At 33.3% G+C, this 27,917-nt stretch overlaps 1 protein-coding gene and 1 long non-coding RNA gene across 2 annotated transcripts; both read left to right on the top strand.

Annotated features, from left to right (window-relative positions):
* Positions 1–5,007: 5,007 nt before the first annotated feature.
* Positions 5,008–6,469, top strand: LOC126692978 (uncharacterized). The gene is made up of 2 exons (XR_007645165.1): positions 5,008–5,414; positions 6,114–6,469. It is a non-coding gene; the product is annotated as an uncharacterized LOC126692978 (long non-coding RNA).
* Positions 6,470–13,630: 7,161 nt separating this feature from the next.
* On the top strand, positions 13,631–19,316 carry LOC126691227 (LEAF RUST 10 DISEASE-RESISTANCE LOCUS RECEPTOR-LIKE PROTEIN KINASE-like 2.1). The gene is made up of 3 exons (XM_050386285.1): positions 13,631–14,546; positions 17,942–17,986; positions 18,075–19,316. Exons 1-3 carry the CDS (start codon positions 13,760–13,762, stop codon positions 19,181–19,183), a joined length of 1,941 nt encoding a protein of 646 aa, XP_050242242.1. The 5' UTR covers positions 13,631–13,759; the 3' UTR covers positions 19,184–19,316.
* Positions 19,317–27,917: the final 8,601 nt, after the last annotated feature.

Here is a 27,917-nt window from a genome sequence, read left to right as displayed (position 1 = left end):
AGACATTTAGTAGTGTACACATGTAGTTATAGATGTTTTTGCCTTATGTATTTTTTTTTTCTTTTAAATTAACTCTCTTTTTTTTGGTAATAAATGGGGGCATGGCCACTACCATTAGTGGCTACTAAATGTCTAGATAGTGTTAGTGTAGTGCTTTGTGCCTTTATGTCTATGCACCTAACACCTTGGCATGTAGTCTAGATATTTTTTAGGAAAAAAAAAAAGTTTAAAAAAAGGGTTGGGTTATAGGTTAGCTGGGACTGTTCGGGTTGGCTCGCAAAAAAAAAGGACAGACCGTGGGTTGGCCTGTTTTTTATTCGGGCCAAAGAATTCGGGTTCAGGCCAAGTTAAAACAGGTGGATTTGGGTCAGGTCAGAAAATTTCGGCCCATTTTGCCATGTCTAGTGGAAGATCATGCACCTAATGAAGCATGAATATGCATATGCAGCATATTCCTTGAATGTATATCCACACTCCAAGGTCAAGAGCATCCATGATTAGGAAGGGGTTACCTTCCTAACCATGAACGTTCATCATCCGAAGTGCATGACGACCTTTACAACATATAACATGCACAATATATCTACAAACAGAGCAAAAATGTAGACATATCCACACATAGAGAGTGTGGCCCAAGAAAAGTACAAGGAATGGAAACAATAGTCTAAGAAAGCTATAGACATGGTTCTAAAGAAAGGCTAGGAAAGAATGAACCTCACGGAGAAGCTAATTCCCTAAATCTACTGATCTATGCCCTTTTGCTTTTCTCTTATAAGTTGCGTGTGTGCTCCATCCATCACATGTAACAAGCAAACAAGAACACAAAGTAGACAAGAAATACAAAGCAAACAAGCAAAGGAGGAAAGCATGTAAACAAGCATGCAAATAAAGAGAGCATGTGAACAAACAGACACACAAAGAGACTATGTATTCACAAGGGACAAATGTAGGTTTGGATTTGGTGTCTGTGGATCCATTGAATTGAATTATGGACAACACGCGTGCCAATAAGCAAAGCTCCTAAAAGTGGGTCTTGAGATTTCATGTATAAAGACGGGTGTGAACCCACACCAAATCCTATCTTGGAGCAATGCTTGATGACATGGACAAACAAGCAAGAAAACATGTATGAACAAGACAAATAAGTATGGAAAGGTGCAACCAACATAAAGAGATCACATAAGATGGCATAAACCAAGACAATAAGCACAAAGGAGGCAAAGCATGTTATCACACTCATGTAAAAAAGCTAATCACACCATAACATACACTTAAGGCTAACATGAGAAACCCTAACATGCAGAGCTAAGCAAGAGAGAGAGGCAAGGCAAAAGCATGCCAACATCATCAAGATATGATCTCAAACAAGCGATTGCACCCAAACAAGACATAAAGTGAAAAGATGTAACCAAACATAGGCAATAAAAAGCACAAAAGGCAAAGGAAGCATGTTAAAGATGCAAGAAACTAGATCTAATCATGCAAGCATGGATCTAAAGATGAATATAAATCTAAGCATGGAGTATCCAAACATGGCATCATCAAAACCCAAACCTAGCCATCCATGGCCAAGGACGCCCAAACAACCACCATAGAATCTAATCATTATACATCAAGGTTGAAACCCTGGCTCAACTCATGGAGAAGCTTCGTGCTCCGGTGAGTTTTCTATTACAGACCTTGTTTTAGGTGGCTATGAGTTGTTGAGTTTGGGTTTGGGTTTTGTTGAAGGGATCGAGACCACTACGAATCTTTGGTCATTGTTTCGATGCTAGTGGGTTGTTGGGTTTCAAAGATGAGATGAGATGGCAACATAGCTGGGTTTCAATGGCTATGGGTTGGTCATGGTCTTTTTGGTTTTGATGGCCATGAGTTGGGTTTGATTGTGATCTTGAGATTCAAGCAGGTTTGGGCAACCATGGAGATGGCTTTGTTGTTAAAGATGGGTTTGACACTGTTTAGGTTGACGTGGGTAAGTAGGATACATGGAATGATTTAATTAGGGAATCTAAGAAATTGTACGTAAGGTATTGTACCTAAGTTTCACTTTATTACTAAAATTTTAATTTTAATTTTTTAAAAAATTTTACTTGACCTCCCTTCACACACACACACACACACACACACACACACACACACACACACATATATATATATATATATATATCTCACAAACACTCACACAAAAAACTCATCTAAAGTATTAATGTCTATTTTTTCTTCTAATATTCACTTTTCTTTTGCTATGTATTACTCATTAATATTAGAAGTATTTAAAGCATGTATTTATAAAACACATGAGTATTGAAGGTCCCCTTCATTAAAAAAAAAAAAAAAAAAAAAAAAAAAAACATTTTGTACAGATACCCATTTAAAGTATTAATATCTCTTTTTTTTTCTTCTAATATTCACTTTTATTTTGCCAAATATAAATAATTTATTTTAGGAGTATTCAGAGCATATATTCATGTTTTTATAAAACACATGAGCATTGGAGGTCCCTTTCATTTAAAAAAAAAAAAAAAAAAAAAAGGACAAAATTTAGCTACAAAATTGGTTGTACCTAAGGCTACAACTTCTTTTAATAAAATTAATATTATTATATATTTTAAAAATATAACTGTTAAATTACATGTTCTTTACACTCTTAATACACTTGTCAAATTTTGTGTTAATAAAATATTATTTACTATATAATTTATAAACTTATATTTTATACATAATTTTTTAGACTACAAAAAAATTTGCAATTTAAACAATTTATTGATGACATAGCTTTTGATCTTTAATCTTCTAGAAATTTTGCAAGCATGGAGGATGTAAGAAGAAAATGCAATCCAATGGTGGATTTGTCAATATTCACTTTCAATAAAAAAAATATTGACTAAAGTTGTAGCCTTAGGCTACAACTAATTTTGTAGTTAAATTTTGTCATAAAAAAACATTTTGTACAAATACCCATTTAAAGTATTAATGTCTCATTTTTTTTCTTCTAATATTCACTTTTATTTTGCCACATATAAATAATTTATTTTAGGAGCATTCAAAGCATATGTTCATGAAAATATATAGCTACATAAATCTCTTTAGTAAAAGTTCATTTTATTTTCTAAAAACAAAATCCTTTTTTTTTTTTTTTTTTTTTTTTTTTTTTGTTTAGCTTGCAACTCCTTTTCATTTTGTATTTAGAGTTAGTGAAATATGAGTGCACATTTTTCTCTTTTTTTATAAGAAAAAATATTATGATTTTATAGTTAAAAATTTGGGACATTTTAAAAAAAAATTCATTTAAAAAAAAAATCATTTAGTTGTTATTATTATTATTATATTTCTCTTATATTACATCCTATATTTTAAGGCATATCAAATTGGCATAGCTTGGCCCTTGAATTTTTTTTTTTTTTTGACTCCACCACCAGTCATATGTGTATAATTTCATTTATATTTAATAATTAATAAAAATTCAATTTTTAATAAAGTATAAAATATGTAAATATAACATATAACCCATTGACCTGAGCCCAATTAACATGAGTTGAATGAATTGATTTCTACACATGTAACAGCATTCCTATTTGAGAATGCAAAACCCATTAAAATGCAAAATGCATTTCCAAATACACAAAATCACTTCCATATCCGAGAATGCAAAATGCAAAAAAAAAAAAAAAAAAAACCTTACAACAGTATGATTATATATTAATGTAGCAACCTCTCTCTCTCTCTCTCTCTCTCTCTCTCTCTCTCTCTCTCTCTCTCTCTCTCTCTCTCTCTCTCTCTCTCTCTCTCTCTCTCTCTCTCTCTCTCTCTCTCTCTCTCTCTCTCTCTCTCTCTCTCTCTCTCTCTCAAAGACCTCCATAGCCACCGGGCCTTCCAAGTTTTTCTCCACCACCCACCATTGTGACGATGGCTTTGATTTGTGACATATCAGACCCAAACAAAGCCTTCTCCTCCTCAACCCCCAAAACCCAACTTTTACAAATACTCATTCATTATCATTCACTCTTTCTATTCCTCACCATGTCTTAGATCTCTAGAAATAACAGCCCTGAAATCAAAGAACCATCATTAGAGAGAGAAATTTTAAGGTAAAGAGAGATATAAGTTATGGGTGGCGGCATTGCAATGACTTGTAATGAGGTGACTCTTTTTTAGTGGAGATTTTATTGTGTTGGATATAAAAATGATTATTCTAATACAATGTAGTATAAAAGGTAGGGTGTATTGTTAAGTGACAATGTAAAATAGAGAAAATGATAAAAGTCACTTTATTTATTTTAGATTTGTACTTTAACCATTAATCATATATCTCATATTCTATTTTATAATACATTACATTAAAATAATCTAAAAAATTCTACTTTTATGATGTGACCAATCTGAATACACCAAGAACAAAAACACAATACCCAAAGCATAATTTAAAAAATGTAGGAAGATCTAAATATAGATCTTTACAGTAGCATATTGTATTTATTTTTGCAGTCCCACTCCATCTTAGCTCCTATTATGTTGTAGCCTTTTGTGCTTTTTTGTGAACAGTAACAGTAATTTTACATTTTGTCTCACCAAATGGAAATGCCGGTTTGAAAAAACAATACCAAAAAAAAAAAAAAAAAAAAAAAAAAAAAAAAAAAACTCCCGTTGACCGCCCACAAACCCCAAAGAGTTTTGTAAACTAGTCTAAATCCTGTGAGTTATTTGGTATCGAACGATATCATATCAGTGATATCAAAATTCAATAACTATGAAATATGTTTGCAAAAAATAACTACTTTACTAACAAATAAAAAACATAAATTAATGAATAGTTATTTTTACACATATATCTTGTGTTTATTGAATTTTTACACATATATCATATGTTTATTGAATTTTGATAAAATTTTGATAAGGTGGTATTTTTGATACAAAATATTTTTTTCTTAAACAAGGACAAGCGAAAGTAGGTATTAGGTGACGTCATCGAGCCAACAAGGCAGATGGAAGTATGGAACAGTCACATTTGTCTTTGTGTCTCACTTGTGTTTTTGAGTTAGGTGAGGCAACTCTCGTTTCCCATTTCTACTACTACACCTCGATTTCTCAGTCCGCTCTCTCTACCCTTCCTCTCCTCCTTCCATTTTCCGGGAAAATCGTTTTTCTTTTTTTCCCGAGAAAATTATAAAACCACGTCTTTTCCATTTTCTCACTAATCAAACATGTTTTCGGTTCGCTCAATCCTCGCTCTCCAGCTAAGACGCTCAATCCTCCTACTACATTCTTCTTCTTCGTCTTCGGCTTCGTATTCTACTTCTTCCGCTGCTGCGGTGCAAGCCGAGCGAGCGATAAGCGAAGGTCCGAGAAACGATTGGACACGAGACGAGATCAAATCCGTCTACGACTCTCCGGTTCTCGATCTCCTTTTCCACTTAGTGAGTTTCGATTCTCTCTTCGAATGTCTGTTTCTCTTGCTTTACATTTGATATGCGCTATTTCTGGTTCGTTCTGTGAAGTATGTGTATCAAATCTCTGTTTGGTTGCTCGGAAAATGAACTTTCTAGTGTAATTACTAATTTTTTGCCTTCTTTAGAACCTTTTGAAAAGAACAGAAAAATGAAACGAAAATTCTATGCTGTACATTTATGTGCATTATGTGCAATTGCTGTGATGCTTTTGTATAAATTTTGTGAATTTCAGTGTATAGATGCTTTGTAGAAACTAGAAAGTTTCTCTCTTTTTTGAAATATTGTTGTTATTATGATTGTTATATCCTGCTGTTTGAAGTGTGTGCATCAACTTTATGTTTCATTGCTGAGAAAATGTAGGAAAGTCAAAGAAAAAAAAATGTTCTGGTGTAATTGTGTTCCTTTTTAGAATATTTTAAAATAAAATAAAAATAAAATAAAATAAATAAAAAATAAAAAAAGGAAAAGGAAAAAGGTTGTTCCATCCTGTACATTATGTGCGATTCTGTGAGGCTTTTGTAGAAAATTTGTGAATTTAAGTGTATAAATGCTTGCTGAGTTTGTCTTATATGAAAAAAAATGTATTGCAATTATTGTTGTTATTATGATTGTGAGGGTTAATTAATTTTAATTCATAAAGTGAATATATTTTTTTGTGTGTTTTAGGCTCAGGTTCATAGACATGCACATAACTTTAGGGAAGTGCAGCAATGTACTTTGCTCTCTATCAAGACGGGTGGGTGTAGTGAGGATTGTTCGTATTGTCCTCAATCCTCTGCATATGACACAGGACTAAAGTCCCAAACAGGACGGAGCTAGAACTTTAAGTTAGGGGTACATTTTTACTGTTGACTGTGTGCAGTGAATTTAACCTCTAATTTTGCTACTTAGTTGTTGAGATTTTTTTTTTTTTTTTTTGTAGGTAAGAACAAAAATATTTTTGTTTAGATTTTTTTTAAAGGGCCAGATTATTTATTTTGGATAAAATTAGTTAATTGAGCTTAATTTTGTTTTTAGTTTTACTAGTAATTTTTGTTGTTGAACTTTTTTTTTTTTTTGGCTTGTATATTTTGTTTTAGATTTTAGTTCTATAAATTTTTTTTATGGTCACTAAAATGAGGAAAATACTAGAGTTGCAAGTTTTTTTTTTATAAATAACTTATGTAATAAGTGATTATTGGTAAGTAAAAAAATGATGTAAATGGTGTGCCCATATACAAACCAGTAAAAATTTGCTACAAAAAAGGTTTGGTAAAATTTTATAAAAAAGTTTGTGAGTATAAGATTACTCTTAAAAGAATCAATGATATTGTTAAAGGGAAATAAAATGTAATTTTATAGAACAAAATTGCTAAAATTAATACACATATATATAATTTTAGGGGGGGGCTAGGGGCCATTGCCCCCCCTGGTGGTGCCCCCCCTGGTGGTCCAAGGGTAGTTCCGCCCCTGCGCCCAAAAGCTTATGACCAAGGAGGCTGTTCTGCAGGCTGCAACAAAAGGTTCAATCTCTTTGCTTTTAGATGCTTTGCCATTTTGCCTTTTAAAGTTCAGTCTTTTTTAATAGACTAATGTAATTAACTATTTTTATGTTACTCATATCCGAATTGTTGAATAAAAACCCTTTGTCTCACTAAGTGTTCTACTTTATGCCCCCACCAATCACAACCTGCACACTAGCCCTTTGTTTTTCCGTATAAAGCAACCAAAATTTAGAATGGAAAATAATCAAATACATGGCATATTGAAGTTGGTGGGACACTAAGAATATGTATAGGATTTTTTTTTTTTTTTTATTTGTTTTTGTAGGAGATTTCCATTGTGCCCTCATGTCTGAATTGTTTGTATTTTTTTACTTAAGGATATGTCATTATTTAAATTAAGTTCATTCCCTCTGAACTAAAATGTTACTAGTTTCTAAAAATGTCATCCTTAATTTAAATCAAATAAAGTAAATGGAAACGGAGTACTAATTATTCTTGATTTTGGATGAGTAAAGGGAGTGCTGATTACTCAAAAAAAATAAAGGGTAAGTTAGGCAAGTAAAGAAATTTTTGTCCATTGGCTTTTCAAAGCTGATAATATTTTGAAGTATAGTTTACTTTAGGTTGTGTTAAGGTAGAAATATAATGGGCAAAAGTAACCAGTCTTCGCAAATTAAATTTTGATATAATTAGTTTGAGCTATCAAAATAGCCACACTTTGAATTGTAATCTCCTAAACTGCATTACCACATGTCAGTACTTTTTGAGCTCCTGCCTTTGGATCAGTAGTTTAAATTTTCCTGTTGATTAAATTGAATTTGTTTGAAGTATTCATGAAATCCTTTTACTGCACATTATCCATTCTCTTTTTTGTAGTATCATTTGGACTTATTCTCATTCTTTGGCAGGCAAAGGAGGCTGGTAGCCCACGTTTTTGCATGGGTGCTGCGTGGAGAGACACTGTAGGAAGAAAAACCAATTTCAACCAGATCCTTGAATATGTAAAAGAAATAAGCACTTAGAAAATAGAAGCTTTTTGTAAAAAAGTAAAAAATGAATTTATAATGACCAAGAGCTTGGACCCCTATCACTCCGTATGGATCTCAAAGACATTAACTCACACTTTGGTAAATTGGTAAATTAAAATTATAATAAATGAGTCATGAGTTTGACTTATTTTGCCCTTCTAATTAAATTTTCATTTGAAATTATTACACTCTTTTATTTTATATAAGCAGAAGATGCTGCCAGATGATTCTTAATGTGACTGTTACAGAGAAAAGACATAATAAACGACGAAATTTTTTTAATAATAGACTTTTTTTTTTATATATTTAGTTTCTCTCTTTTGGGGTCAGCATATAATAATAAAATTGATATGTAATATATATATATTTTCCTATAATTAAAAAAAAAAAAGACAATAATGCATATCATATCGGTTCAAATATGGGCTACCCACATGCCAATAAGAAGAAGAGAGTAAGAGATTAAATCAAGGAAAATAAAAGGGGAGAAGAGAGTAAGAGCTCTGAGTCATGACATGTCATGACTCTAAATAAAAGTTTTTTTTTTTTTTGAGAAAATAAATAAAAGAATCTTTGTTTAAATGGAAAAGGAAAAAATATATATATTTTTTGGAGGGTGTTGGACGAGCCCCAAAAATTGAGCTAGCTATCAATGGTATGATGCATTTCAAATTTTTGTAATTATTGAACTGGTTCTTAATATGCTAGTAATAATTTGAATTTTCATTTTTCATTTTCATATAAAAAAATATTTTGAATTTTTATAGCCTACGTTCATACTATACTTCCATCTTATGCTTAACTTATGTCAGAGGTGTGCTGCACCTTGGGCATGCTAGAGAAGCAGCAAGCTGTAGAACTTAAGAAGGCTGGCCTGACAGCTTATAATCATAATCTTGATACCTCAAGGGAGTATTATCCAAATGTCATCACCACAAGGACTTATGATGAGAGCCTAGAAACCCTTGAGTTTGTTTGTGATGCAGGGATTAATGTATGTTCAGGTAATTTAGTTACTCTCTTGAATATATTACGATCAGATACATTAATTGTAGGAGTATATTGTAATCAAGCCAAATTAATGTGGTTAATTTCTTCTTCTAATTCAAAACGTAAATAGAGTTTCATAAAATGACAAAAGTGGCCAAACGTTTATGGTGGTTCATTTTTATCAGGATAGAGCACTCTTTTGAAAGTGGAAAGTGGAAAGAATCTAATCTGTTCCCATATATAGCTAAAGAATTGTCTGCTAGACTCATGTCTCACTTGAAGTTATTTTTCTAAGCTTGAAATTTCTTCCCCTACATGCTAGGATGTTTAGGACATTCTTGACCCAGTGAGTTAGCTTGTAAAATCATTAGTACTTCATTTTATGTGGTCTATATTTCATGCCAGTTTCAGGTCTTATCACGGTGTGTGAGTTTACAAGAGGCATGTGAAATTACATTTGATTGGTAACCAATCTTCCAAAGGCATCATTGAATTTGCTTTATGTATTTTCCAAGTCAGTTTACAGAATTCTTGAAAATGGAGTTCTATATAGGTTGAACCATTAACTTTCTTGACTGTGTTAGCTAAATGTCAAAACTGTCACCAAAATCTTAGGCTTCTCTAATATAGACAGAGGTTTTCTGGTGGACTTTAACCATAAGATTTCTAGAACTACGGTGGTTACCTCACTAAATTTTTTTTTAATAAATTAAAATTCGTTAATTCGAAAGTGGCCCCAAAGGACAGTGGTTTTTTCATTTTATTTTTATGGTTGTATTGATGAATGTCATATAATAGTCTATCTGTATCACAACTAGAAACGTTAGTTATTTTGCTTAGGGAAAAATATTTTTCTTTCTATTGTTGTTTTAGAGGTTCCTACTCTGAACATGTTCTCAAAATTGGCTCGAACTAGCTTTTTAAGTTGCTTTTTTAAGGTAATTAATAATTTGAAAAAATAATACATATGATGGATGATTGTAACAACCTTGTTTGTCATTAGGGTGACTCCCTAGCCTTTGACTTATCTTCTCTGTGTTCACAAATCACAATCTTAAATCTGCTTGAAAAAAAATGAAGGAAAAATGTATATCACTATGAGTCGCTATATTATGTAGGAATGATGATTCACTCTTTAATTTCGGTTAATAGGAGGAATAATAGGGCTCGGAGAAGCAGAAGAGGACTGAGTTGGCCTTTTACATACATTGGCAATGCTCCCTAGTCACACTGAGAGTGTTCCCATCAATGCACTGCATGCAGTGAAAGGCACACCTCTTCAAGATCAGAAGGTAAATAGTTCTTATTTTGTTTATCTTAGAGTTTATAATGTTGGTTGTCAATCTGCCAATTCTTGTGCATGCTCATGATATGTTATTGAACATATTGACTCTATACTTTTAATGAAGTTAAAAATTCTGTACTTTATATTTTAGAATATTGCAAGTTTGCAACTGTTAGGTATTAAGGCTTTATTATCATACGAAGGGAAGCAAGTAAAGAATAAAATAAAGTTAAAAAGGCAACCATATGAAAACAGGAAAAATTAATTTGAAGAGGCTGATCATTGTATCAATACCTGCTTTTGGCCGCATGCATCACCCATGCTTCTTTCTACTAGGGTTACATTTGAATCATTTAATGATGAAATAATTATCAAATGAGAGTAGTAGTAATTCTTCTATAGTCATTATCATTAAAGTACCCACCACTAGCACTGGAAACAAAAGAAAATAAACCTTGTTTAACTTGTTTAATTATATTTATATCTGTCAAGAGCCTTGTAACTTAACTAACAATTTCTTGAGCATGTGCTTAGATGCTAGTTTTTTTTTTTTTTTAATCTACTTATTTCTATTTCTTTCTCTTTTGCTTTAATGAAATCAACCAATTCTACTCTAGTCCCCCTCACTCCCCCTCTATCTAAACAAGCCAATAGATAGTCTCTAGCGTGTTGACTCAGCAAAAACTTAAAACAATTTAAGTGAGCATTTGGATATAGCGTCTAGCGTTTTTGCAGTCTAGGACCCATGGCCACAGTAGCATCTATTAAATGCCCAAGACTGAAGAATGCATCTGTCAGTGGGTCTCGTGCACTGTTCACGGAACCCACAAACCTCTTTGACCAACAAAATTTTTATTAGAATGCGTCTGTCAGTGGATCTCGTGTACTGTTTATGGGACTCACAAACCTCTTTTTTAACAAATTTTTTTATTAAAAATATGTCTCATGGTACTATTCACACATTTAAAAATTATTTTACTATAATATTTTCAGTTTTTAATTTTTAGTTTTCAATAATAAATGGTATTCAAATAGACCCTAATTCCTCTTAATCCCATTTGTTTTTTTCCTGCAACTTTGCTAGAAAAATCTTGAGTCATTACTTCCTTCTGTCAACACACAGAAATATTATAATTATTAATAAAAATAATAATAATCACTATGTAAATGGTGAGAGTGTTAGGTGCATTGCACCACATGGGTTCAGCCCACTCTTTAGCCTAGCTCATTAAATGAGCTTGTTGGAAAAATTGCCAAGAAGTCAGCAAAGTTGATTGAGCTTGCTGGAGAAGCTTTCCAAAAAGAAGAATTGAAGTGATCCTTTTTTCTCGATAACTATGTACAAAAGTCAAGCCACATGAATGAAGATGGGATGTTAAGCTTGTGAGACAAGTTGAAGGAAGAAATGAAGAAAAGGAAGAGTAAGGCCATTTGGCCACTTGGTGTAGGAGGGAAAAAAGTAGTGGTGGTTCCAGAAATTTTGTATAGGATGCTTCTATTTCACTTTGAAAAAATTTCAGATCTATTTCAGGTGTTTCGGGATATTTCGGTAAATACCGGCCAAAATTCAAGATTTGGCCTGCATGAAGTTTGTGCTTAAAAAAAAAAATTTAACCAAAAAAATTTTGTATTTTGTACACCGAAAAACCTCAAAAGGAAAAAAAAAAAAAAAAAAAAACGAACAAAGGTACCTGTACAATAAACTATAAGTTCATTTGAAATATTAATAAAATTATTAATTATTGTTGTTTAGTTGTTTCATTAATTTGTTTGTCTTTTATAAACTATAATTTGTTGATTGTTGTTTCATTAATTATTAAATTATTAATTGTTGTTTAGCCTAACATAATTTAATTTATTTATCTTTTATAATGTATTAGTTAATTAGATTATTAATTATTGGTGTTTAGTTGCTTCATTAATTTTATTTTTTTTTACTAACTACTAGCAGTCTAGCATGCATACACCCCTGCCTCTACATGCCTTTACTTCCCCAATTCAAATATCCCACCCCTGACCCCACACCACACGGCCCCATGGCCCCATCTACCCCCACTCAACAGACAAGATTCACACTAGAGGAGCCAATCAGATAAATTCACAAATCACAATACAGTAAAAAAAAAGAGACAAACTCACCAACACCAACTAACCAACATAGTGACACACCAACGGATAAAGTAAAAAAAAAAATAGAGGCAAATAAATTGAATAATTATAAAGACTTGAAGAGAGAGAATCAGTTCAAAAAGAAAGAGAGCTCTCTCTCTCAGTCTCAAACCACACTCCACACCACACTCCACAGCAAAACCCAAAGACTAAGAGAGAAAAAGAGAGAGAAGTAAAGTGTAAAATACCTTGAGGCATCGCAAGCTCTGATCCGATCGGCGTCGCATACATTGAGCTCTCTCTTTCAGTCAGCGTCACAAGCTCTGATCCGATCGGACTGATCTCCAATGCTTGATCCAAGCTTTGTTGCTCGAGTTTCAGGCAGAGGCGTCGTCGCCATGTCTCGCCTATGTGCTTGATGATGAGGTTTCAAGCGGAGGCGTAAGGTGTTGTACTTGATGAGGTTTTTTTCTTTAGGATTTCTAATTTTAGGTTTTGCTTTAGCTTTACCATTTGATGATTGAGGCGGATGCGTATTCGTATTGGGTTTTGGTTTTTTTTTTTTTTTTGAGAATACAATTGGGTTGGGCCTTTGGGTATTTGTTTAGGATTGATGTTGGGCCATTTTTTTTTTTGGGCTTGCTCTGTAAAATCCAAACAAATTTGTTCTGTAAAATCATAAGGTTTTAAAAAAAAAATTTTATATTATTTTTTATTTGGGCTGAAAGCTATACGTTTGGATTTGGCCAGCATAAGATTTTTTTTTTAGATTTTAGTTCAAAATTTGTTTGGCATAAAAAGTTTTGAGAGTGTTCCTGATTTTGCTTGAGGGTGTTCCTATTTTATTTTCTAAGAGTAAACAAATAAAAAAATTTTAATTATTATATATAATTTTTTTTTTCAAGTCAGGGTGTTCCTGGGAACACCCTGACCTCAATGTGGCGCCGCCACTGGAAAAAAGGAGAAAAGAGTGAAGTGAGGACTGGTGCAATCTTGGAGAGCTGCTTGAGTGAGACCAAGCAAAAGAGAAGAGAAAAATATAGAGAGCAAGAGAAAATTGTAAGAGATATACAGTGAGAAAGAGAGCAGTGAGTGAAAAGAAAAAAATAGAATTTTTCTGTACTCAAGTTGTGTCTCTAAGTGTTGTAATCTCTATTTAATATAGTGAAGTTATTCGAAGTTTGTCCTATGATTTTTCCTTCAAAGAGAAAAAGTTTTTCACGTAAATTTTTGTATTCTTGTGTAGTTGTACTTCCATTATATACTAGTACCGTTGAAATTTATTCAAAGTTATATGGAATTTTCCCCAGCAGAGTTAACCCGCAATGTAACTTCCAAATAGAGATTTTGCTTAAACAATTTAGACCCCCAATTTGGCATCAACACCACTCCCCCCTCCCTCTGTCTTCTGTCAAAATGCATCCCCATCTCTTCCCAACCATCACTTTGTCCTTGATGATAGTAACCATAACCTTAATCCATTTTCCAACATCTTTGCTTGCGGATAATGAGCGATACCTCACCTGTGAGGCACCATTTAACTGTGGCAACCTTGTGAACCTCAGTTATCCATTCTGGGCATCCAATCGACCAAACTATTGCGGTCACCCTAGTTTTCAGTTAGACTGCAGCAGCAATGTTCCGCAGATCAACATCAACACCATGAATTACGGAGTCCTTGAAATCAATAACTCATTACAGACTCTCAAGGTTGCTAGGACGGATTACTTAGACACGATGTGCCCTGCTGCGTTGGTTAATACCACCATTGATAACAACTTATTTTCCTATATTACTTCAGATGATACGAACCTGACACTCTATTATAATTGCCGTTCGCCTCTAGCTGCCTTTCCAAATCTTGCCTTTTATCAGTTTAATTGCTCCATAAACAATACCAACTTTATCAATTACTATACCCAGAGCACTCAGACTTTTTTGGCAATTAGCGGCATAATCGGAGCATGCAACTACTGGGTCAATGTTCCAGTTTTGCAATCAGCAGTTCCAACTGCTATAACTTATGATACAGTAATTGCAGCTATTGATAGCGGTTTCATGTTGGGGTGGAATGCAAGTGATTCCCAGTGTGATACATGCCTCAAGGCTGGGGGGCTGTGTGGTTCCGACCCAACCACGAGTACATTCGCTTGCCATTGTACAAACGGGACTTTTGCATCCGGTTGTAGCACTGTATCAACAAGTAAGCATCCATTTTGTTGTCATAAATTCATATTTCATTTCTTATCTAGTTGTCTAAGTCGTTTAGATGCTCAGTAACTGGCATCTATATTGGTAGCTAGCTTGTGCTACTCTCATTTTTTTCCTTCAGCTAGCCAAACTGCATCTATACCATAGTTTTCATCACACTAGAGGATTAAGAACAAATGTTTAGGAAAAACTCTGATCAAACGTTTAAGATCAAATATAGCATCCATCATATATACATCATACAAGTCCATGTGACCTGAATCAAAATTATCTGTCCCACCCTCTCTGTTTCATACCATGCTCCACAAATCTAAATGAGCAACATGTCCCTTAATTCCTAATTTTATGCTACTTTATTTAACTTACCTGAAATAAATAAGAAAGAAAAAACCCAACACATATTCGTCTCCAACCTCCTACTACCAACTTCCGCCCAACGCCACCGACATAAGTTCATCAGCGCTGTCAACTCCAGTCACAGCAACCGTTCCGCCACCAAGTCCAAGAAGAACTACAGTCGATTTGAATACCCACCACCATCGTCATTGTTGACTTTGTCTTGGCATCAGAAAAGTTGCTCCCTTCAATTCAAGAATAAGTAAATATTTTCCTTTGGTCAATGGCTTATTAATCTGGGATTGCAAAATTGATTAACCTTTTCTAGTAATTGGATTTTTCAAACGTTTTCTAGTATTTGGATTTTTCAAACGTATACACCTAACCTTCCTTGACCGCATACCTATTATCAACCCTGTCTATGAATGTTGTTCTTTTTATTTGGGTTCTCTTGATAGAATTCAATTGTCAATCAATTTAGTCCATTAGGGTCCTAAATTTCTTCTATTCCCATTTGAAAATCCTAATCAACCGTGTCTATCAATTTTGTTGTCTGTCTATTTGGATGCTCTGATACTACTTTTCAATACATTTAAATTAAGAGATTAAATATATAATCCCACACAGATCGCGATGATTTTTTTTTTTAATTTGAATAATTAATTAACATGTTTAACTACCTTTATGAGTGTTATAAGCTATTTCTAACCTTTTCTAAATAATAATAATAATAAATACTAATTACAATTTTAGTCTGTATAAACTAAAATTATTTTCAAACCAATTAAAAATAAAATTTAGACATAGTGGATGAACAAGAAGTTAGTTCAAGATTTTTTTTTGACTAAAAGTTAGTTCAAGATTGATTTGACTTCAAGGATAATAAAAAATGTCTTCGGAAAAGGCTAACTACCTTGCCAATATTGTTTTCAGTCCGTATTTGTCCTCTTCCATTATTTCCGTATGACTTGCTCCTCTAGCTGTCTGAGTTGCAATATCTCTTTGCAGGCTGGCCCAAGATACTTTAAGGTTTTAGGCGAAACTGTTAAATGGGGTCTTTTTTGCTGTTTAAATATCTACTCTATATTATTAAATCTATATATAATACTTATATTAAATTTTTTTTTTTTTTTTTTTTTTTTTTTGCTTTTTAACATGCAAAATTATTAATTAAGTTTTTGTATTCAAGTTCTTTTAAAATCTTCTTTTTAATTAATAATAAGTGCATTATTTCATTATCTTCTAACTCTATTTTATAAATTTATTGTTCATTTATAAGGTTTTCAACTGAATTTTTAGTTATATTTTTTTATTACTAGTGACAAATTCGTCTAGAGATCTTTTTGAGATTTGGTTTAAAAATAAATTTAAAGTTTTTTGTATCCAAAGCCACAAATTTGTCTAATAAAACCAAATAGAATAAATATTTTTTTTGTGGCGGGGCAAAATAGACTAAGCTAAATTCTACCCTCAAACAATTTATTTATAGAGATGGAATACCAATCAACTTTAGTTATCCTTTTGAAAATGAATTGATCAAGTGATATTAGAATACATGCTTGGGATATATGTACGTCAAGGAAACTGAATAATACTAGTCTTGAATTGATTAAGTTATGCTCCTCGGGTTTTACTTCGTGGTGTAGGTTTACACTTGTTCTTATGTTACAAGGCTATCACTGTCTTTTTTCTTCTCTCAAAATGCTTCATCCCCCATTTCATAGGAATCTCTCTCTTATATAGTCATTCAGGTTGTATCGTGTCCTTACACTTGGAGGGCTAGGACTTATTTCCCTTGATACTTGTCCCATCAGGGCCTTACTAGAAGGTTTCTCTATTAGACTGTGAGCTGTGATGATACTATTCAGAGGTCATTGACCATTAATGAAACTTGCTAAGTGGATATAGAGCATTGAATGCGGAGGTAATAGATGTTTTATCTGTACTCTTCCTTCTCTTGCTTGATGACAAACTTTCCTTCTTTTCCTCAGTACGTGCTTGATGGTTCTCAAGCATTCTAATCTTCTTGGGTTTGTGGTTGTGTTGTCATACTTAGCTCTGAGAATTCTTTGATAGAACTTCCCGAGGTGTGCTCCTTTGGTGTTGATCTCTTCTCACTCATTCTTGTCCTCATCTTTTCATCCTCCCACACTTTTCAAAAAATGAAAAACAAAAGCTAAATGAATGCATAAACTAATAAAGAACGCCTAATTAGACCAAGAAACAACAAATCAAGTGACTATATAGTTTAGTGTTAGAATTTTCTTTATATTTTAAATTGAGAATTAATGAATTAAAAAAGAAAGATAAAAAAGAACAAAATGATAGATCTAGAAGAGTGTGGTCATTGTAATACAACCACTAGAGGAGTCTTTACCAAACATTTTCCTCAAAAACCCATAACCTCTAGGTCCTCTACCATGTTCTTTAAAAAGGAAAAATATTGTCTAACACTACCATTTCAACTAAAGATGGAAGATCTAGCAGCAATTTTCCATAATCTGGGAGAATATTTCAGCCTCTTCAAGTAATCAATTTTAGTTTAGGATTTTTGGAAAGATAGAGAAAAGTTTGGTCTATGTTTTTACTTTTTAGTGTCTAGGAGACTCAAATTAGTCAGAATTCTAACCGTTTGAAAGAGAGAGTCAAACAAAATACACATATATTGAGATTGAAATTTTTATGTATTGGCTAAATTTTGGGGCTTAATTAATTCTCTCCAAGGTAAGTAATAATCCTAAACTTTCTTCTACGGGTCTTCGTTTTTTTAAAATACAACATTGGATAAGTATTAACTAATATTTGAGCCCCCTCAAAAAAAAAAAAAAAAAAAAAAAAAAAAACTAATATTTGAGATTATATTTTTAAATTTTGTTGATCCTGGGCCTTTTTTTATGAGGGCTATAGGCAATGGCGTCAGTTGTTTCTATTGTTTAGCCACCCCTGTTTCTTTGTTTTCCAGGTTAAATCTTGTGGTTTACTTCCTTGATACTTAATAGTATTAAGTATTAACTAACAATCACTGATATTATGTTTATGTTTGTGCTATAGGATCATCTTCCAAGCTAAATGTTGGGCTGCGTGAAATTGTCATAGGTATGTAGTATAGTCATGGCAAAGTTTTCAAATGAAAATCGGGTTAACATTGGTTGCACATGACGAAGTTTCATTTCTTTAATTACAGGTATTGTGGCTGCTGTGCTTGCGATTATAGTAGTCTGTATCATAATATGCTGCCTTAGAAGAGAACAATTGAGTAAGGCGTTGATCTTTTGGAGGGCAGCAAGGAAAAACGACGAAAATGTCAAGGCATTTATATTGAATTATGGTTCATTTGCTCCCAAGAATTATAGTTATTCAGAGATCAAGAAGATGACCAACTCATTCATAAACAAACTAGGGCAAGGAGGATATAGCAGTGTATACAAAGGAAAGCTACCAAATGGTAAGCTCATGGCAGTAAAAGTTCTAAGTGAATCCAAAGGCAATGGAGAAGATTTTATTAATGAAGTTGCAAGCATTAGTAGGACTTCTCATGTTAATATAGTCACTCTTTTAGGTTTCAGTTGTGAAAAGAACAAGCGAGCTCTAATATATGAATTTATGCCCAATGGATCTCTAGACAAGTTCATATACCATCGAGATTCTTCAGCAACAAATTGTCGTTTGGAATGGAAAACATTGTATAAAATCGCAGTTGACATTGCTCAAGGACTAGAATATTTACATCGAGGTTGTAGCACAAGGATTCTGCATTTCGACATAAAACCTCAGAATATTCTTTTAGATGAAGATTTCAACCCAAAAATCTCTGATTTTGTCCTTGCTAAACTCTGCCAAAGAAAAGATAGCATTGTATCAATGCTTGGCATGAGAGGAACAGCAGGGTATATTGCCCCAGAAGTATTTAGTCGGAACTTTGGAGAGGTCTCTCATAAATCTGATGTTTATAGCTATGGAATGCTTGTTCTTGAAATGGTTGGAGGAAGAAAGAATTTTGATAATGGAGTGTCCAACAGTAGCAAAAAATATTTTCCAGATTGGATTTATAAGGATCTTGAACTAGGTATGGGTGGAAGAACATATGGGGTCATGACAGTGGAGGAAAAAGAGACAACAAAGAAGATGATACTGGTGAGTTTATGGTGCATTCAAACAAATCCATCCGATCGACCATCCATGAATAAGGTGGTAGAGATGTTAGAAGGAACCCTTCATTCCTTACAAATTCCTCCAAAGCCTTTCTTGTGTTCACCTAAAGGGTCACCAATAGATTCTTCCACAACTTCGTAAAAATGAGCCAAAAGCAATTTACAAGGAAAAATACAGATCCAGCATTGGGCAGAATAAAAGAAACATTCCTTATCAGTCATCACATGTATGAATTTTTTAAATTTATGGCTTGAATTATACATGATATGTTTTACTCTTGACTTTGAAAGCTGATGAGAGTACCATACTTGTCTTACTTTGTGATCCCAATATGAATCTAATAATTGGAATTTCTTGCTCTCACTTTGTGGTCTTACTATGGACCAAATAATTAGAATTTCAAGGCTACAATGCCAAAAATGGAATGTTAAAATTCCGTTATTGTACAGGAATATCCCAAAAAAATTTATTGTTGTTAACAATATAAAGACAAAGAGACTATCTAAATAACTGTATATTTTGTATATATGATGTGTGTATAATATTGTATAAGAGAGGATATTACATAGGCACAATATGTGTGAAGTACAAGTAATATATGTGTATTGCAAGTACAATACACTGGGCCTAAGCCAGTGGCTTAGGCTAGACTAACTAACTTATATACTAACATCCCACCTCAAACTCAAGGTGGTGAAGATGAAGCCAATTGGAGCTTGGATATAAGATCTCAAAGGCAACTAGGTGGGTGAGTGTTGGTGAAGATATCAGTAGGTTGGTCAGCAGAGGAGATTCAACCAAAGATTACCTTTCATGAGATCTTGATGAGTCGTATGGCTGTCAATTTTAATGTGCTTGGTGTGTTCATGGAAGACATCATTATGAGTAATATAAATAGCACTACGATTATCACGATAAAAAGGAGTTTCAGTGAGTTGTGGAGCATCCAGGTTATCTAAGAGCCATCAAAGCCAGAAAAGCACACTAGTAATGCCAACAAAGGCACAATACTCAGCTATAGTGCTGGAATAAAAAACAACATATTGCTTCTTACTATGCCATGAGACAGGAGAGGTACCATGTTGATGCCTCGCAGCCTTCGACCACCGCGAAAGGCGTCACGTGCTCTCCACACGTGTGGATAGGACTGGAAATGGGCGATGGGCACTTGCGGTCCCTTCCCCATTTCTTCCCCTTTTGAGAATGATGCACGGTTTAGGTGTGAACTATGACTAATGAGTCATTTTTAATTAAATTTCAAGAATTGCCACCAATCATTGGGTATTTCTAGGTGTGATTAGTCACCTAACTCTATTTTGATTTTATTATCAATCTTAGGTTAAGAAAAATGTCAGGTTTTTCCTAATCTAAATGGATAATAAAAAATCTTGATTCTTGGATTCAGAAGTCTGGTTACATGTGAGGAAGGTGTTAGGCACCTCACAACACTTGTCATGAAACAACCCTTTGTTTTGGTAAACTATTAATTTTTGGTCATTGACAGATAAAAACAAGCTATTGGTAGTAGCTTTCAGGGCTTTCAAGAATTTGGGCTTTGAGGTTTGATTTGGGAAAGATGTGTAGCTTTTATCAATGCTTTGCTAGCACATTGGAATTACTACCAAATTTCCATGATGAAAATCCAGCAACACTTCACCTTATTTTTGTGGCGGAAATTTGGCAACATTTCAAGTCAGGTTCGTCGTGGCACGCAAACGTTATCCTCATGAAGCTTTCACAGTGAGAATATAGCAAGAAGATGCCACATTTTCACAACGAAAATCCAATAGAGTTTCATGTTAGGTACACCACAGTGCATGGGCAGGGTTTCATGCCTATATATACGACATGCATCACTACGCTCGGACTAAGGCATGACGAGGCTTACCAAAGTACCAAACACGTGAAGCATGTCATATACATGGGGAAACCAATGTCAATAGCTGACATGGATAGGAGCATTCACACATGTGGAAGATAAACACGACAAACGGTTGGGTTAGGTCAGGTCAATCAAATTGCTGGTCAAAACGGGCCAGGTTAAAAGATGGGTAATTTTAAACGAGTTAAAAACAAGTTAGACCAATTGGGTTGCGGGCGGGTCGGGCCAACGCTTATTTTCATATGAAAAAAAAGAAAAATATTTTTAGAGAGAATGAATCAAATCAATCAAGGAAACGAATTGCACTTAATACCTTTTTTTTTTCTTTAAGTGGGCACCTACTATTATTAGACTATTTATGTTACTACTATACATGTGAAGGGAAAAAAAAAAATTTCTATATCCTTCCAATTCCGATAGTTTTAAGGATGACTAAAATTCTTTACAAATATGATAAGAAAATCTTCCATGTTAATAACTTACAGCCAGAATGTTTATAATTATAAATTTACTACTGGAGAGAGAAATAAATTATAAGAGCACAAAAAGTATATATTTTAAGTTTACACATTTCAGATTTAAAGTTCACTAATGATATGGACTTTTAGACTTTTTCTTTTACTTTAGTTTTGTTTTTTGCTAGTTAGACTTAGTGTTAATAACTTAGTCTTTGTATTTAATTCTACTACTTAGTATTTAACTTAGTTTTAGACGTTTAGTAGTGTAAACGTATAGTTGTAGATGTTTTTACCTTTTGTATTTTTTTTCTTCTTTAAATTAACTCCTTTTTTTTAACAAACGGGGGCATGGCATTGCCATTGGTGGCTACTAAATGGCTAGATAGTGTTAGTGTAGTGCTTTGTGGCTTTATGTCTATGCACCTAACACGTTGGCATGTAGTCTAGATATTTTTTAGGAAAAAAAAAAGTTAAAAAAAAGGGTTGGGTTATAGATTAGCTTGGTCAGGTCGGGTTGGGTTGGCCTGCAAAAAAAATGGGCAGGCTAGGGGTTGGCCCGTTTTTTATTCAGGCCAAAGAATTCAAGTTCAAGCTAGGTAAAAACTGGCAGGTTTGGGTCAGGTCAGAAAATTTCAGCCCATTTTGCCGTGTCTAGTGGAAGATCATGCACCCAATGAAGCATGAATATGCATGTACAGCATATGCCTTGAATGCATATCCACACTCCAAGGTCAAAAGCATCGATGATTAGGAAGGGGTTGCCTTCCTAACCATGAACATTCATCATCCGAAGTGCATGGCTACCTTTACAACATATAGCATGCAAAACATATCCACACCTAGAGAGTGTGGCCCAAGCAAAGTACAAGAAATGGAAACCCTAGTCTAAAAAAGCTATAGACATGGTTCTAAAGAAAGGCTAGGAAAGGATGGACCTCACGGAAAGGCGAAGCCTCTAAATCTGCTGATATATGCCCTTTTGCTTCTCTTGTAAGTTGCGTGCGTGCTCCATCCATCACATGCAATAAGCAAACAAGAACTCAAAGTAGACAAGCAAATACAAAGCAAACAAGCAAAGGAGGTAAGCATGTAAAAGCAAACAAGTAAAGGAGGAAAGCATTTAAAAAAACATGCAAATAAAGAGAGCCTATGAACAAACAAACACACAAAGAGAGTATGTATTCACAAGGGACAAATGTAGGTTTGGATTTGGTTTCTGTGGATCCATTGAAATGAGTTATGGACGACATGCATGCCAACAAGCAAAGCTCCTAAAAGTGGGTCTTGAGATTTCATGTATAAAAACAGGTGTGAACTCGCACCAAATCATATCTTGGAATAATGCTTGATGACATGGACAAACAAGCAAGAAAAAATGTATGAACAACACAAATAAGTATGCAAAGGTGCAACCAACATAAAGAGATCACACAAGATGGCATAAAGAAAGACAATAAGCACAATGGAGGCAAAACATGTTATCACACTCAAGGATAAAGGCTAATCATGTCATAACATACACTTAAGGCTAATATGAGAAACCCTAACATGCAAAGCTAAGCAAGAGAGAGATGCAAGGCAAAAGCATACCAACATCATCAAGATATGATCTCAAACAAGCAACTGCACCCAAACAAGCAATAAAGGGAAAAGATGCAACCAAACATAGGCAAGAAAAAGCACAAAAGGCAAAGGAAGCATGTTAAAGATGCAAGAAGCTAGATCTAAACATGCAAGCAAGGAATTAAAGATGAACATGGGTCTAAGCATGGAGTATCCAAACATGGCATCACCAAAACCCAAACCCAACAACCCATGGCCAAGGACACCCAAACAACCACCATAGAATCTGATCATTACATATAAAAGTCAAAACCCTGGCTTGGCCCATGGAGAAGCTTTGTGCTCCGATGAGTTTTCTATTACATACCTTGTTTTAGGTGGCTATGATTTGTTGAGTTTGGGTTTGGGTTTTGTTGAAGGGATCGAGACCACGGTGAATCTTTGGTCATTGTTTGGGTGGCAGTGGGTTATTGGGTTTCAGAGATGGGACGAGACGGTGACGGAGCTGGGTTTCGGTTGCTATGGGTTAGTCATGGTCTTTCTGGTTTTGGTGGCCATGAGTTGGGTTTGATTGTAATCTTGAGATTCAAGCGTTTTTGGGCAACCATGGAGATGGATTTGCCCTTAAAGATTGGTTTGCAACTGTTTGGGTTGATGTGGGTAAGTAGGATACGTGGAATGATTTAATTGGGGAGCCTAAGAAACTATTGGTAGGGTGTTGTATTTAAAACTCATCTAAAGTATTAATGTCTATTTTTTCTTCTAATATTCACTTTTCTTTTGCTATGTATTACTCATTAATATTAGAAGTATTTAAAGCATGTGTTTATAAAACACATGATTATTGAAGGTCCCCTTCATTTAAAAAAAAAAAAAAAACATTTTGTACAGATACTCATTTAAGTATTTATGTCTCATTTTTTTCTTCTAATATTCACTTTTATTTTGCCACATACAAATAATTTATTTTAGGAGTATTCAGAGCATATATTAATGAAAAATCATTAATTTTAGAAGTATTTAAAGCATGTTTTTATAAACACACATGAGTATTGAAGGTCTCTTTCATTTTTTTTTTTTTAAAATGACAAAGTTTAGCTACAAAATTGGTTGTACCTAAGTCTACAACTTCCTTTAATAAAATTAACATTACTACATATTTTGAAAATTTAACTGTTGAATTACATGTTTTTTACACTGTTAATTCACTTGTCAAATTTTGTGTTAATCAAATATTATTTACTATATGATCTATAAGCTCATATTTTATGGATAATTTTAAACTACAAAAACTTGAATTTAAACAATTTATTGATAACATAGTTATTGATCTTTAATTTTCTAGAAATTTTGCAAGCATAGAGGATATAAGAAGAAAATGCAATTTAATAGTGGATTTGTCAAAATTCACCTTCAATAAAAAGATATTAAGTAAGGTTGTAGTTTTATGTTACAACCAATTTTGTAGTTAATTTTTGTCCTAAATTTTTTTTTTGTACAAATACCCATTTAAAGTATTAATGTCTCATTTTTTCTTCTAATATTCACTTTTATTTGCCACGTATAAATAATTTATTTTAGGAGTATTCAAAGCATATGTTAATGAAAATATATAGCTACATAAATCTCTTTAGTAAAAGTTATTTTTATTTTCTAAAAACAAAATCCTTTTCTTTTTTCTTACAACTCCTTTTCATTTTGTATTTAGAGCTAGGGAAATATGAATGCACATTTTTCTCTTTTGTTATAAGAAAAATTATTATGATTTTTATAGTTAAAAATTTGGGACATTTTTAAAATCTTGTCATTTATAAAAAAAAAATAAAAATCATTTAGTTATTATTATTATTATATTATATTTCTTTTATATTACATCCTATATGTTAAGGTATATCAAATTTGCATAGCTTGGCCCCTGAAATTATTTTTTGACTCCACCACTAGTCATATGTGTATAATTTCATTTAAATTATTTAATAATTAATAAAAAAATTCAATTTTTAACAAAGTATAAAATATGTAAATATAACTAATCAACCTAAACCCAATTAACATGAGTTGAGTTGAATTGAATTGATTTCTACACATGTAAAAGCATTCCTATTTGAGAATGCAAAACCCATTAAAATTCGAAATGCATTTCCAAATACACAAAATCACCCCAACATTCGAGAATGCAAGTAAAAAAAAAATTACAACTTGGTACAGTAAGATTATATCTTAATGTAGCAAACTCTATTTCATTTCTCTCTCTCTCTCTCTCTCTCTCTCTCTCTCTCTTCGACCTCCATAGCCACCGAGCCTTCCAAGTTTTTCTCCACCACCCATCATTGTCATTAGCAATGATGGCTTCGATTTGTGACATATCAAATCCAAATGAATCATTCTCCTCCTCAACCTCAAAACCCAACTTTTGCAAACACCCATTCATTATCATTCACTCTTTCTATTCCTCACCATGTCTTAGTAAGATCTCTGAAAATAACAGCCTTGAAATCAAAGAACCATCGTTATAGAGAGAAATTTAAGGTAAAGAGAGATATGAGTTATGGGTGGTGGTGTTGCAGTGGCTTGTGATGAGGTGGCCTTTTTTAGGTAGAGATTTTATTGTGTTGGGTATAAAAATGATTATTCTAATACAATGTAGTATAAGAGGTAGGGCGTTTTGTTAAGTGACAATGTAAAATGGAGAAAATGGTAAAAGTTAATTTATTGGGATAATTACACTTTACCCACATGTGGTTTGCCTCTAATTTGATGTGCCTACCCGTGGTTTAAATTTTGACATTTTACCCACCTGTGATTCCCACCGTTACTATGCCGTAACCCACCTCTCCCTCAGCCATTACTCTAACATAGAATATGTAAAAAACAAAAGCCCAAACAGATCAAAACACTCTCACTCAAATCTTGAACTTGAAGAACATGAAGAACATACCCAAAAATCTGAAGAACATAATATGACTTGAACTTTATCTTTTCCTATTTGTCTCTTGAGTTGGCTCACTAGAGCAAGCCCAGGTGTTTGTTCTTTTCTTTTTTTTTCTTTTTTTTTTTCTTTTTTTTTTTTTTTTTTTTTTGTATATTTGTATACAGTTACTCTTTTACATTAATATAATTCTGTCTATTATCTCAAAAAAAAAAAAAAAAAAAAAGTGGACCCAGAATTTTTGAATAGAGACTCCTTCCTGTAGGAGTAGTGCAGAAAGATCGCGCGAGCTTTTGTTGGTTGTTGACCAACGGAAAGCATGGGAAAAAGGATATGAAGGCACCCAAACCAAAAACTAAACCCAGAAATCTTGAAGATTAACCAAAAGTTTTGAACATAACCCACAACCACTGCAACCAAAGATTAAAACCAAATCCAACACACCACAAATTTCTTTTTCAATATTTTCTATCCTCTTGACAGTTTTGTTTGGATTCATAGGCTTGAGATTTGAGATGTGTGTTGGGTCGGAAAATTTGTGATGTTTTGATGTAATTTTGGGGCAGACTGGTGGTTTTGGAGTGTAATGGGTAACGGAATGAGGTGGTGACAGGCCAACATCGATGGGTCAACTGTCTTTGGGCGTTGCAGCTAGCTAAAAGAGAACTCTAGAGTAATATCCTTGTTGAAAGTGATTCAAAGAACAGCATTGATGCCATTCTTGACAACATGGGTTGCTCGCTGTGGACCATTTCCACCCTTGTTTCTGATATTTGTTTTTTGGCAAAGTCTTTTGTTCTCTGTTTGTTTTGTTGGGTTAAAAGAAGTGGAAATGCTGTTGCACATGAGGCAGCACAGTACGCATTAAGAGTCTTGTGTCCTTTTTGTTTATCCTCAGACATTCTTCTAGATTGTGTTGGTCTTGCTTGTAAGGAAGATGTCCGAATCTGTTAGTTTTTTTTTTTTTTTTTTCCTTTGAATATTATTGCAGTTTATCAAAAAGGTTTGAAAAAAATTTGATTTGAGCCAGATTCATATTCTTGGGTTTGAAATAGCATGTTTTGATCTTATTTTCTTTTCTTCTCTTTTCTTTTGTTTTTCTTGCTGGTCGGTTAGCTCAGGGATTGGGCCTGTGTTGGATATTGTTTTTGGATTCAACTTCCTGTAATTTTTCAGATTTTTGGTTCATGTTCTTCATGTTCAAGATTTGAGTGAGAGTGTTTTGATCTGTTTGGGCTTCTGTTTTTTACATATTCTGTGTTAGAGTAACGGTTAAGGGAGAGGTGGGTTACGACATAGTAACGGTGGGAATCACAGGTGGCTAAAGTGTCAAAATTTAAACCACGGGTAGGCACATCAAATTAGAGGCAAACCACAAGTGGGTAAAGTGTAATTATCCCTAATTTATTTTAGATTTGTATTTCAACAATACATCATACATCCCATACTCTATTTACAATATATTGCATTAAAATAATCTAAAAATTCTACTTTTATAATGAGACCAAACTGAATTCACAAACAACAAAAACACAATACCCAAAGCATTATTTAAAAAAATTGTAGGAAGATCTAAATATAGATCTTCATAGTAGCATATTGTATTTATTTTTGCTGTCCCACTCCATTTTAGCTCCTCGAATGTTGTAGTTTTGTGCATTTTTGTGAATAGTAAGAGTTATTTTGGCTCACCAAATTAAAATGCCGGTTTGAAAAAACAAAAAGAAAGAAGCTATTTCTCGTCTGACCATACACAAACCCCAAAGAGATTTAAAGTTTAAACAGGTCCAACCCTAAATAGTATTTCATATCAAATGATACTATATTAATGGTCTCAAAATACGATAAGCTTAAAACATATTTACTAAAAAAGTCCAAATTAGACATATATTCAAAAATAGATATGTATTACAATTTTAATATATCTTTTATTTGTTAATGAGATAATTATATATATATATATATATATATCTCTTGTTTATTAAATTTTGATTAAGCATTATTTGGTAAGCAATACAAAATACTTTTCTTAGACGAGGACAG

This window comes from Quercus robur, chromosome 7 (assembly GCF_932294415.1).
Source record: "Quercus robur chromosome 7, dhQueRobu3.1, whole genome shotgun sequence".
NCBI lineage: Eukaryota > Viridiplantae > Streptophyta > Magnoliopsida > Fagales > Fagaceae > Quercus > Quercus robur.
The sequence above is the reverse complement of the archived record's forward strand: the minus strand, read 5'-3'. Positions and strand labels throughout refer to the sequence as shown.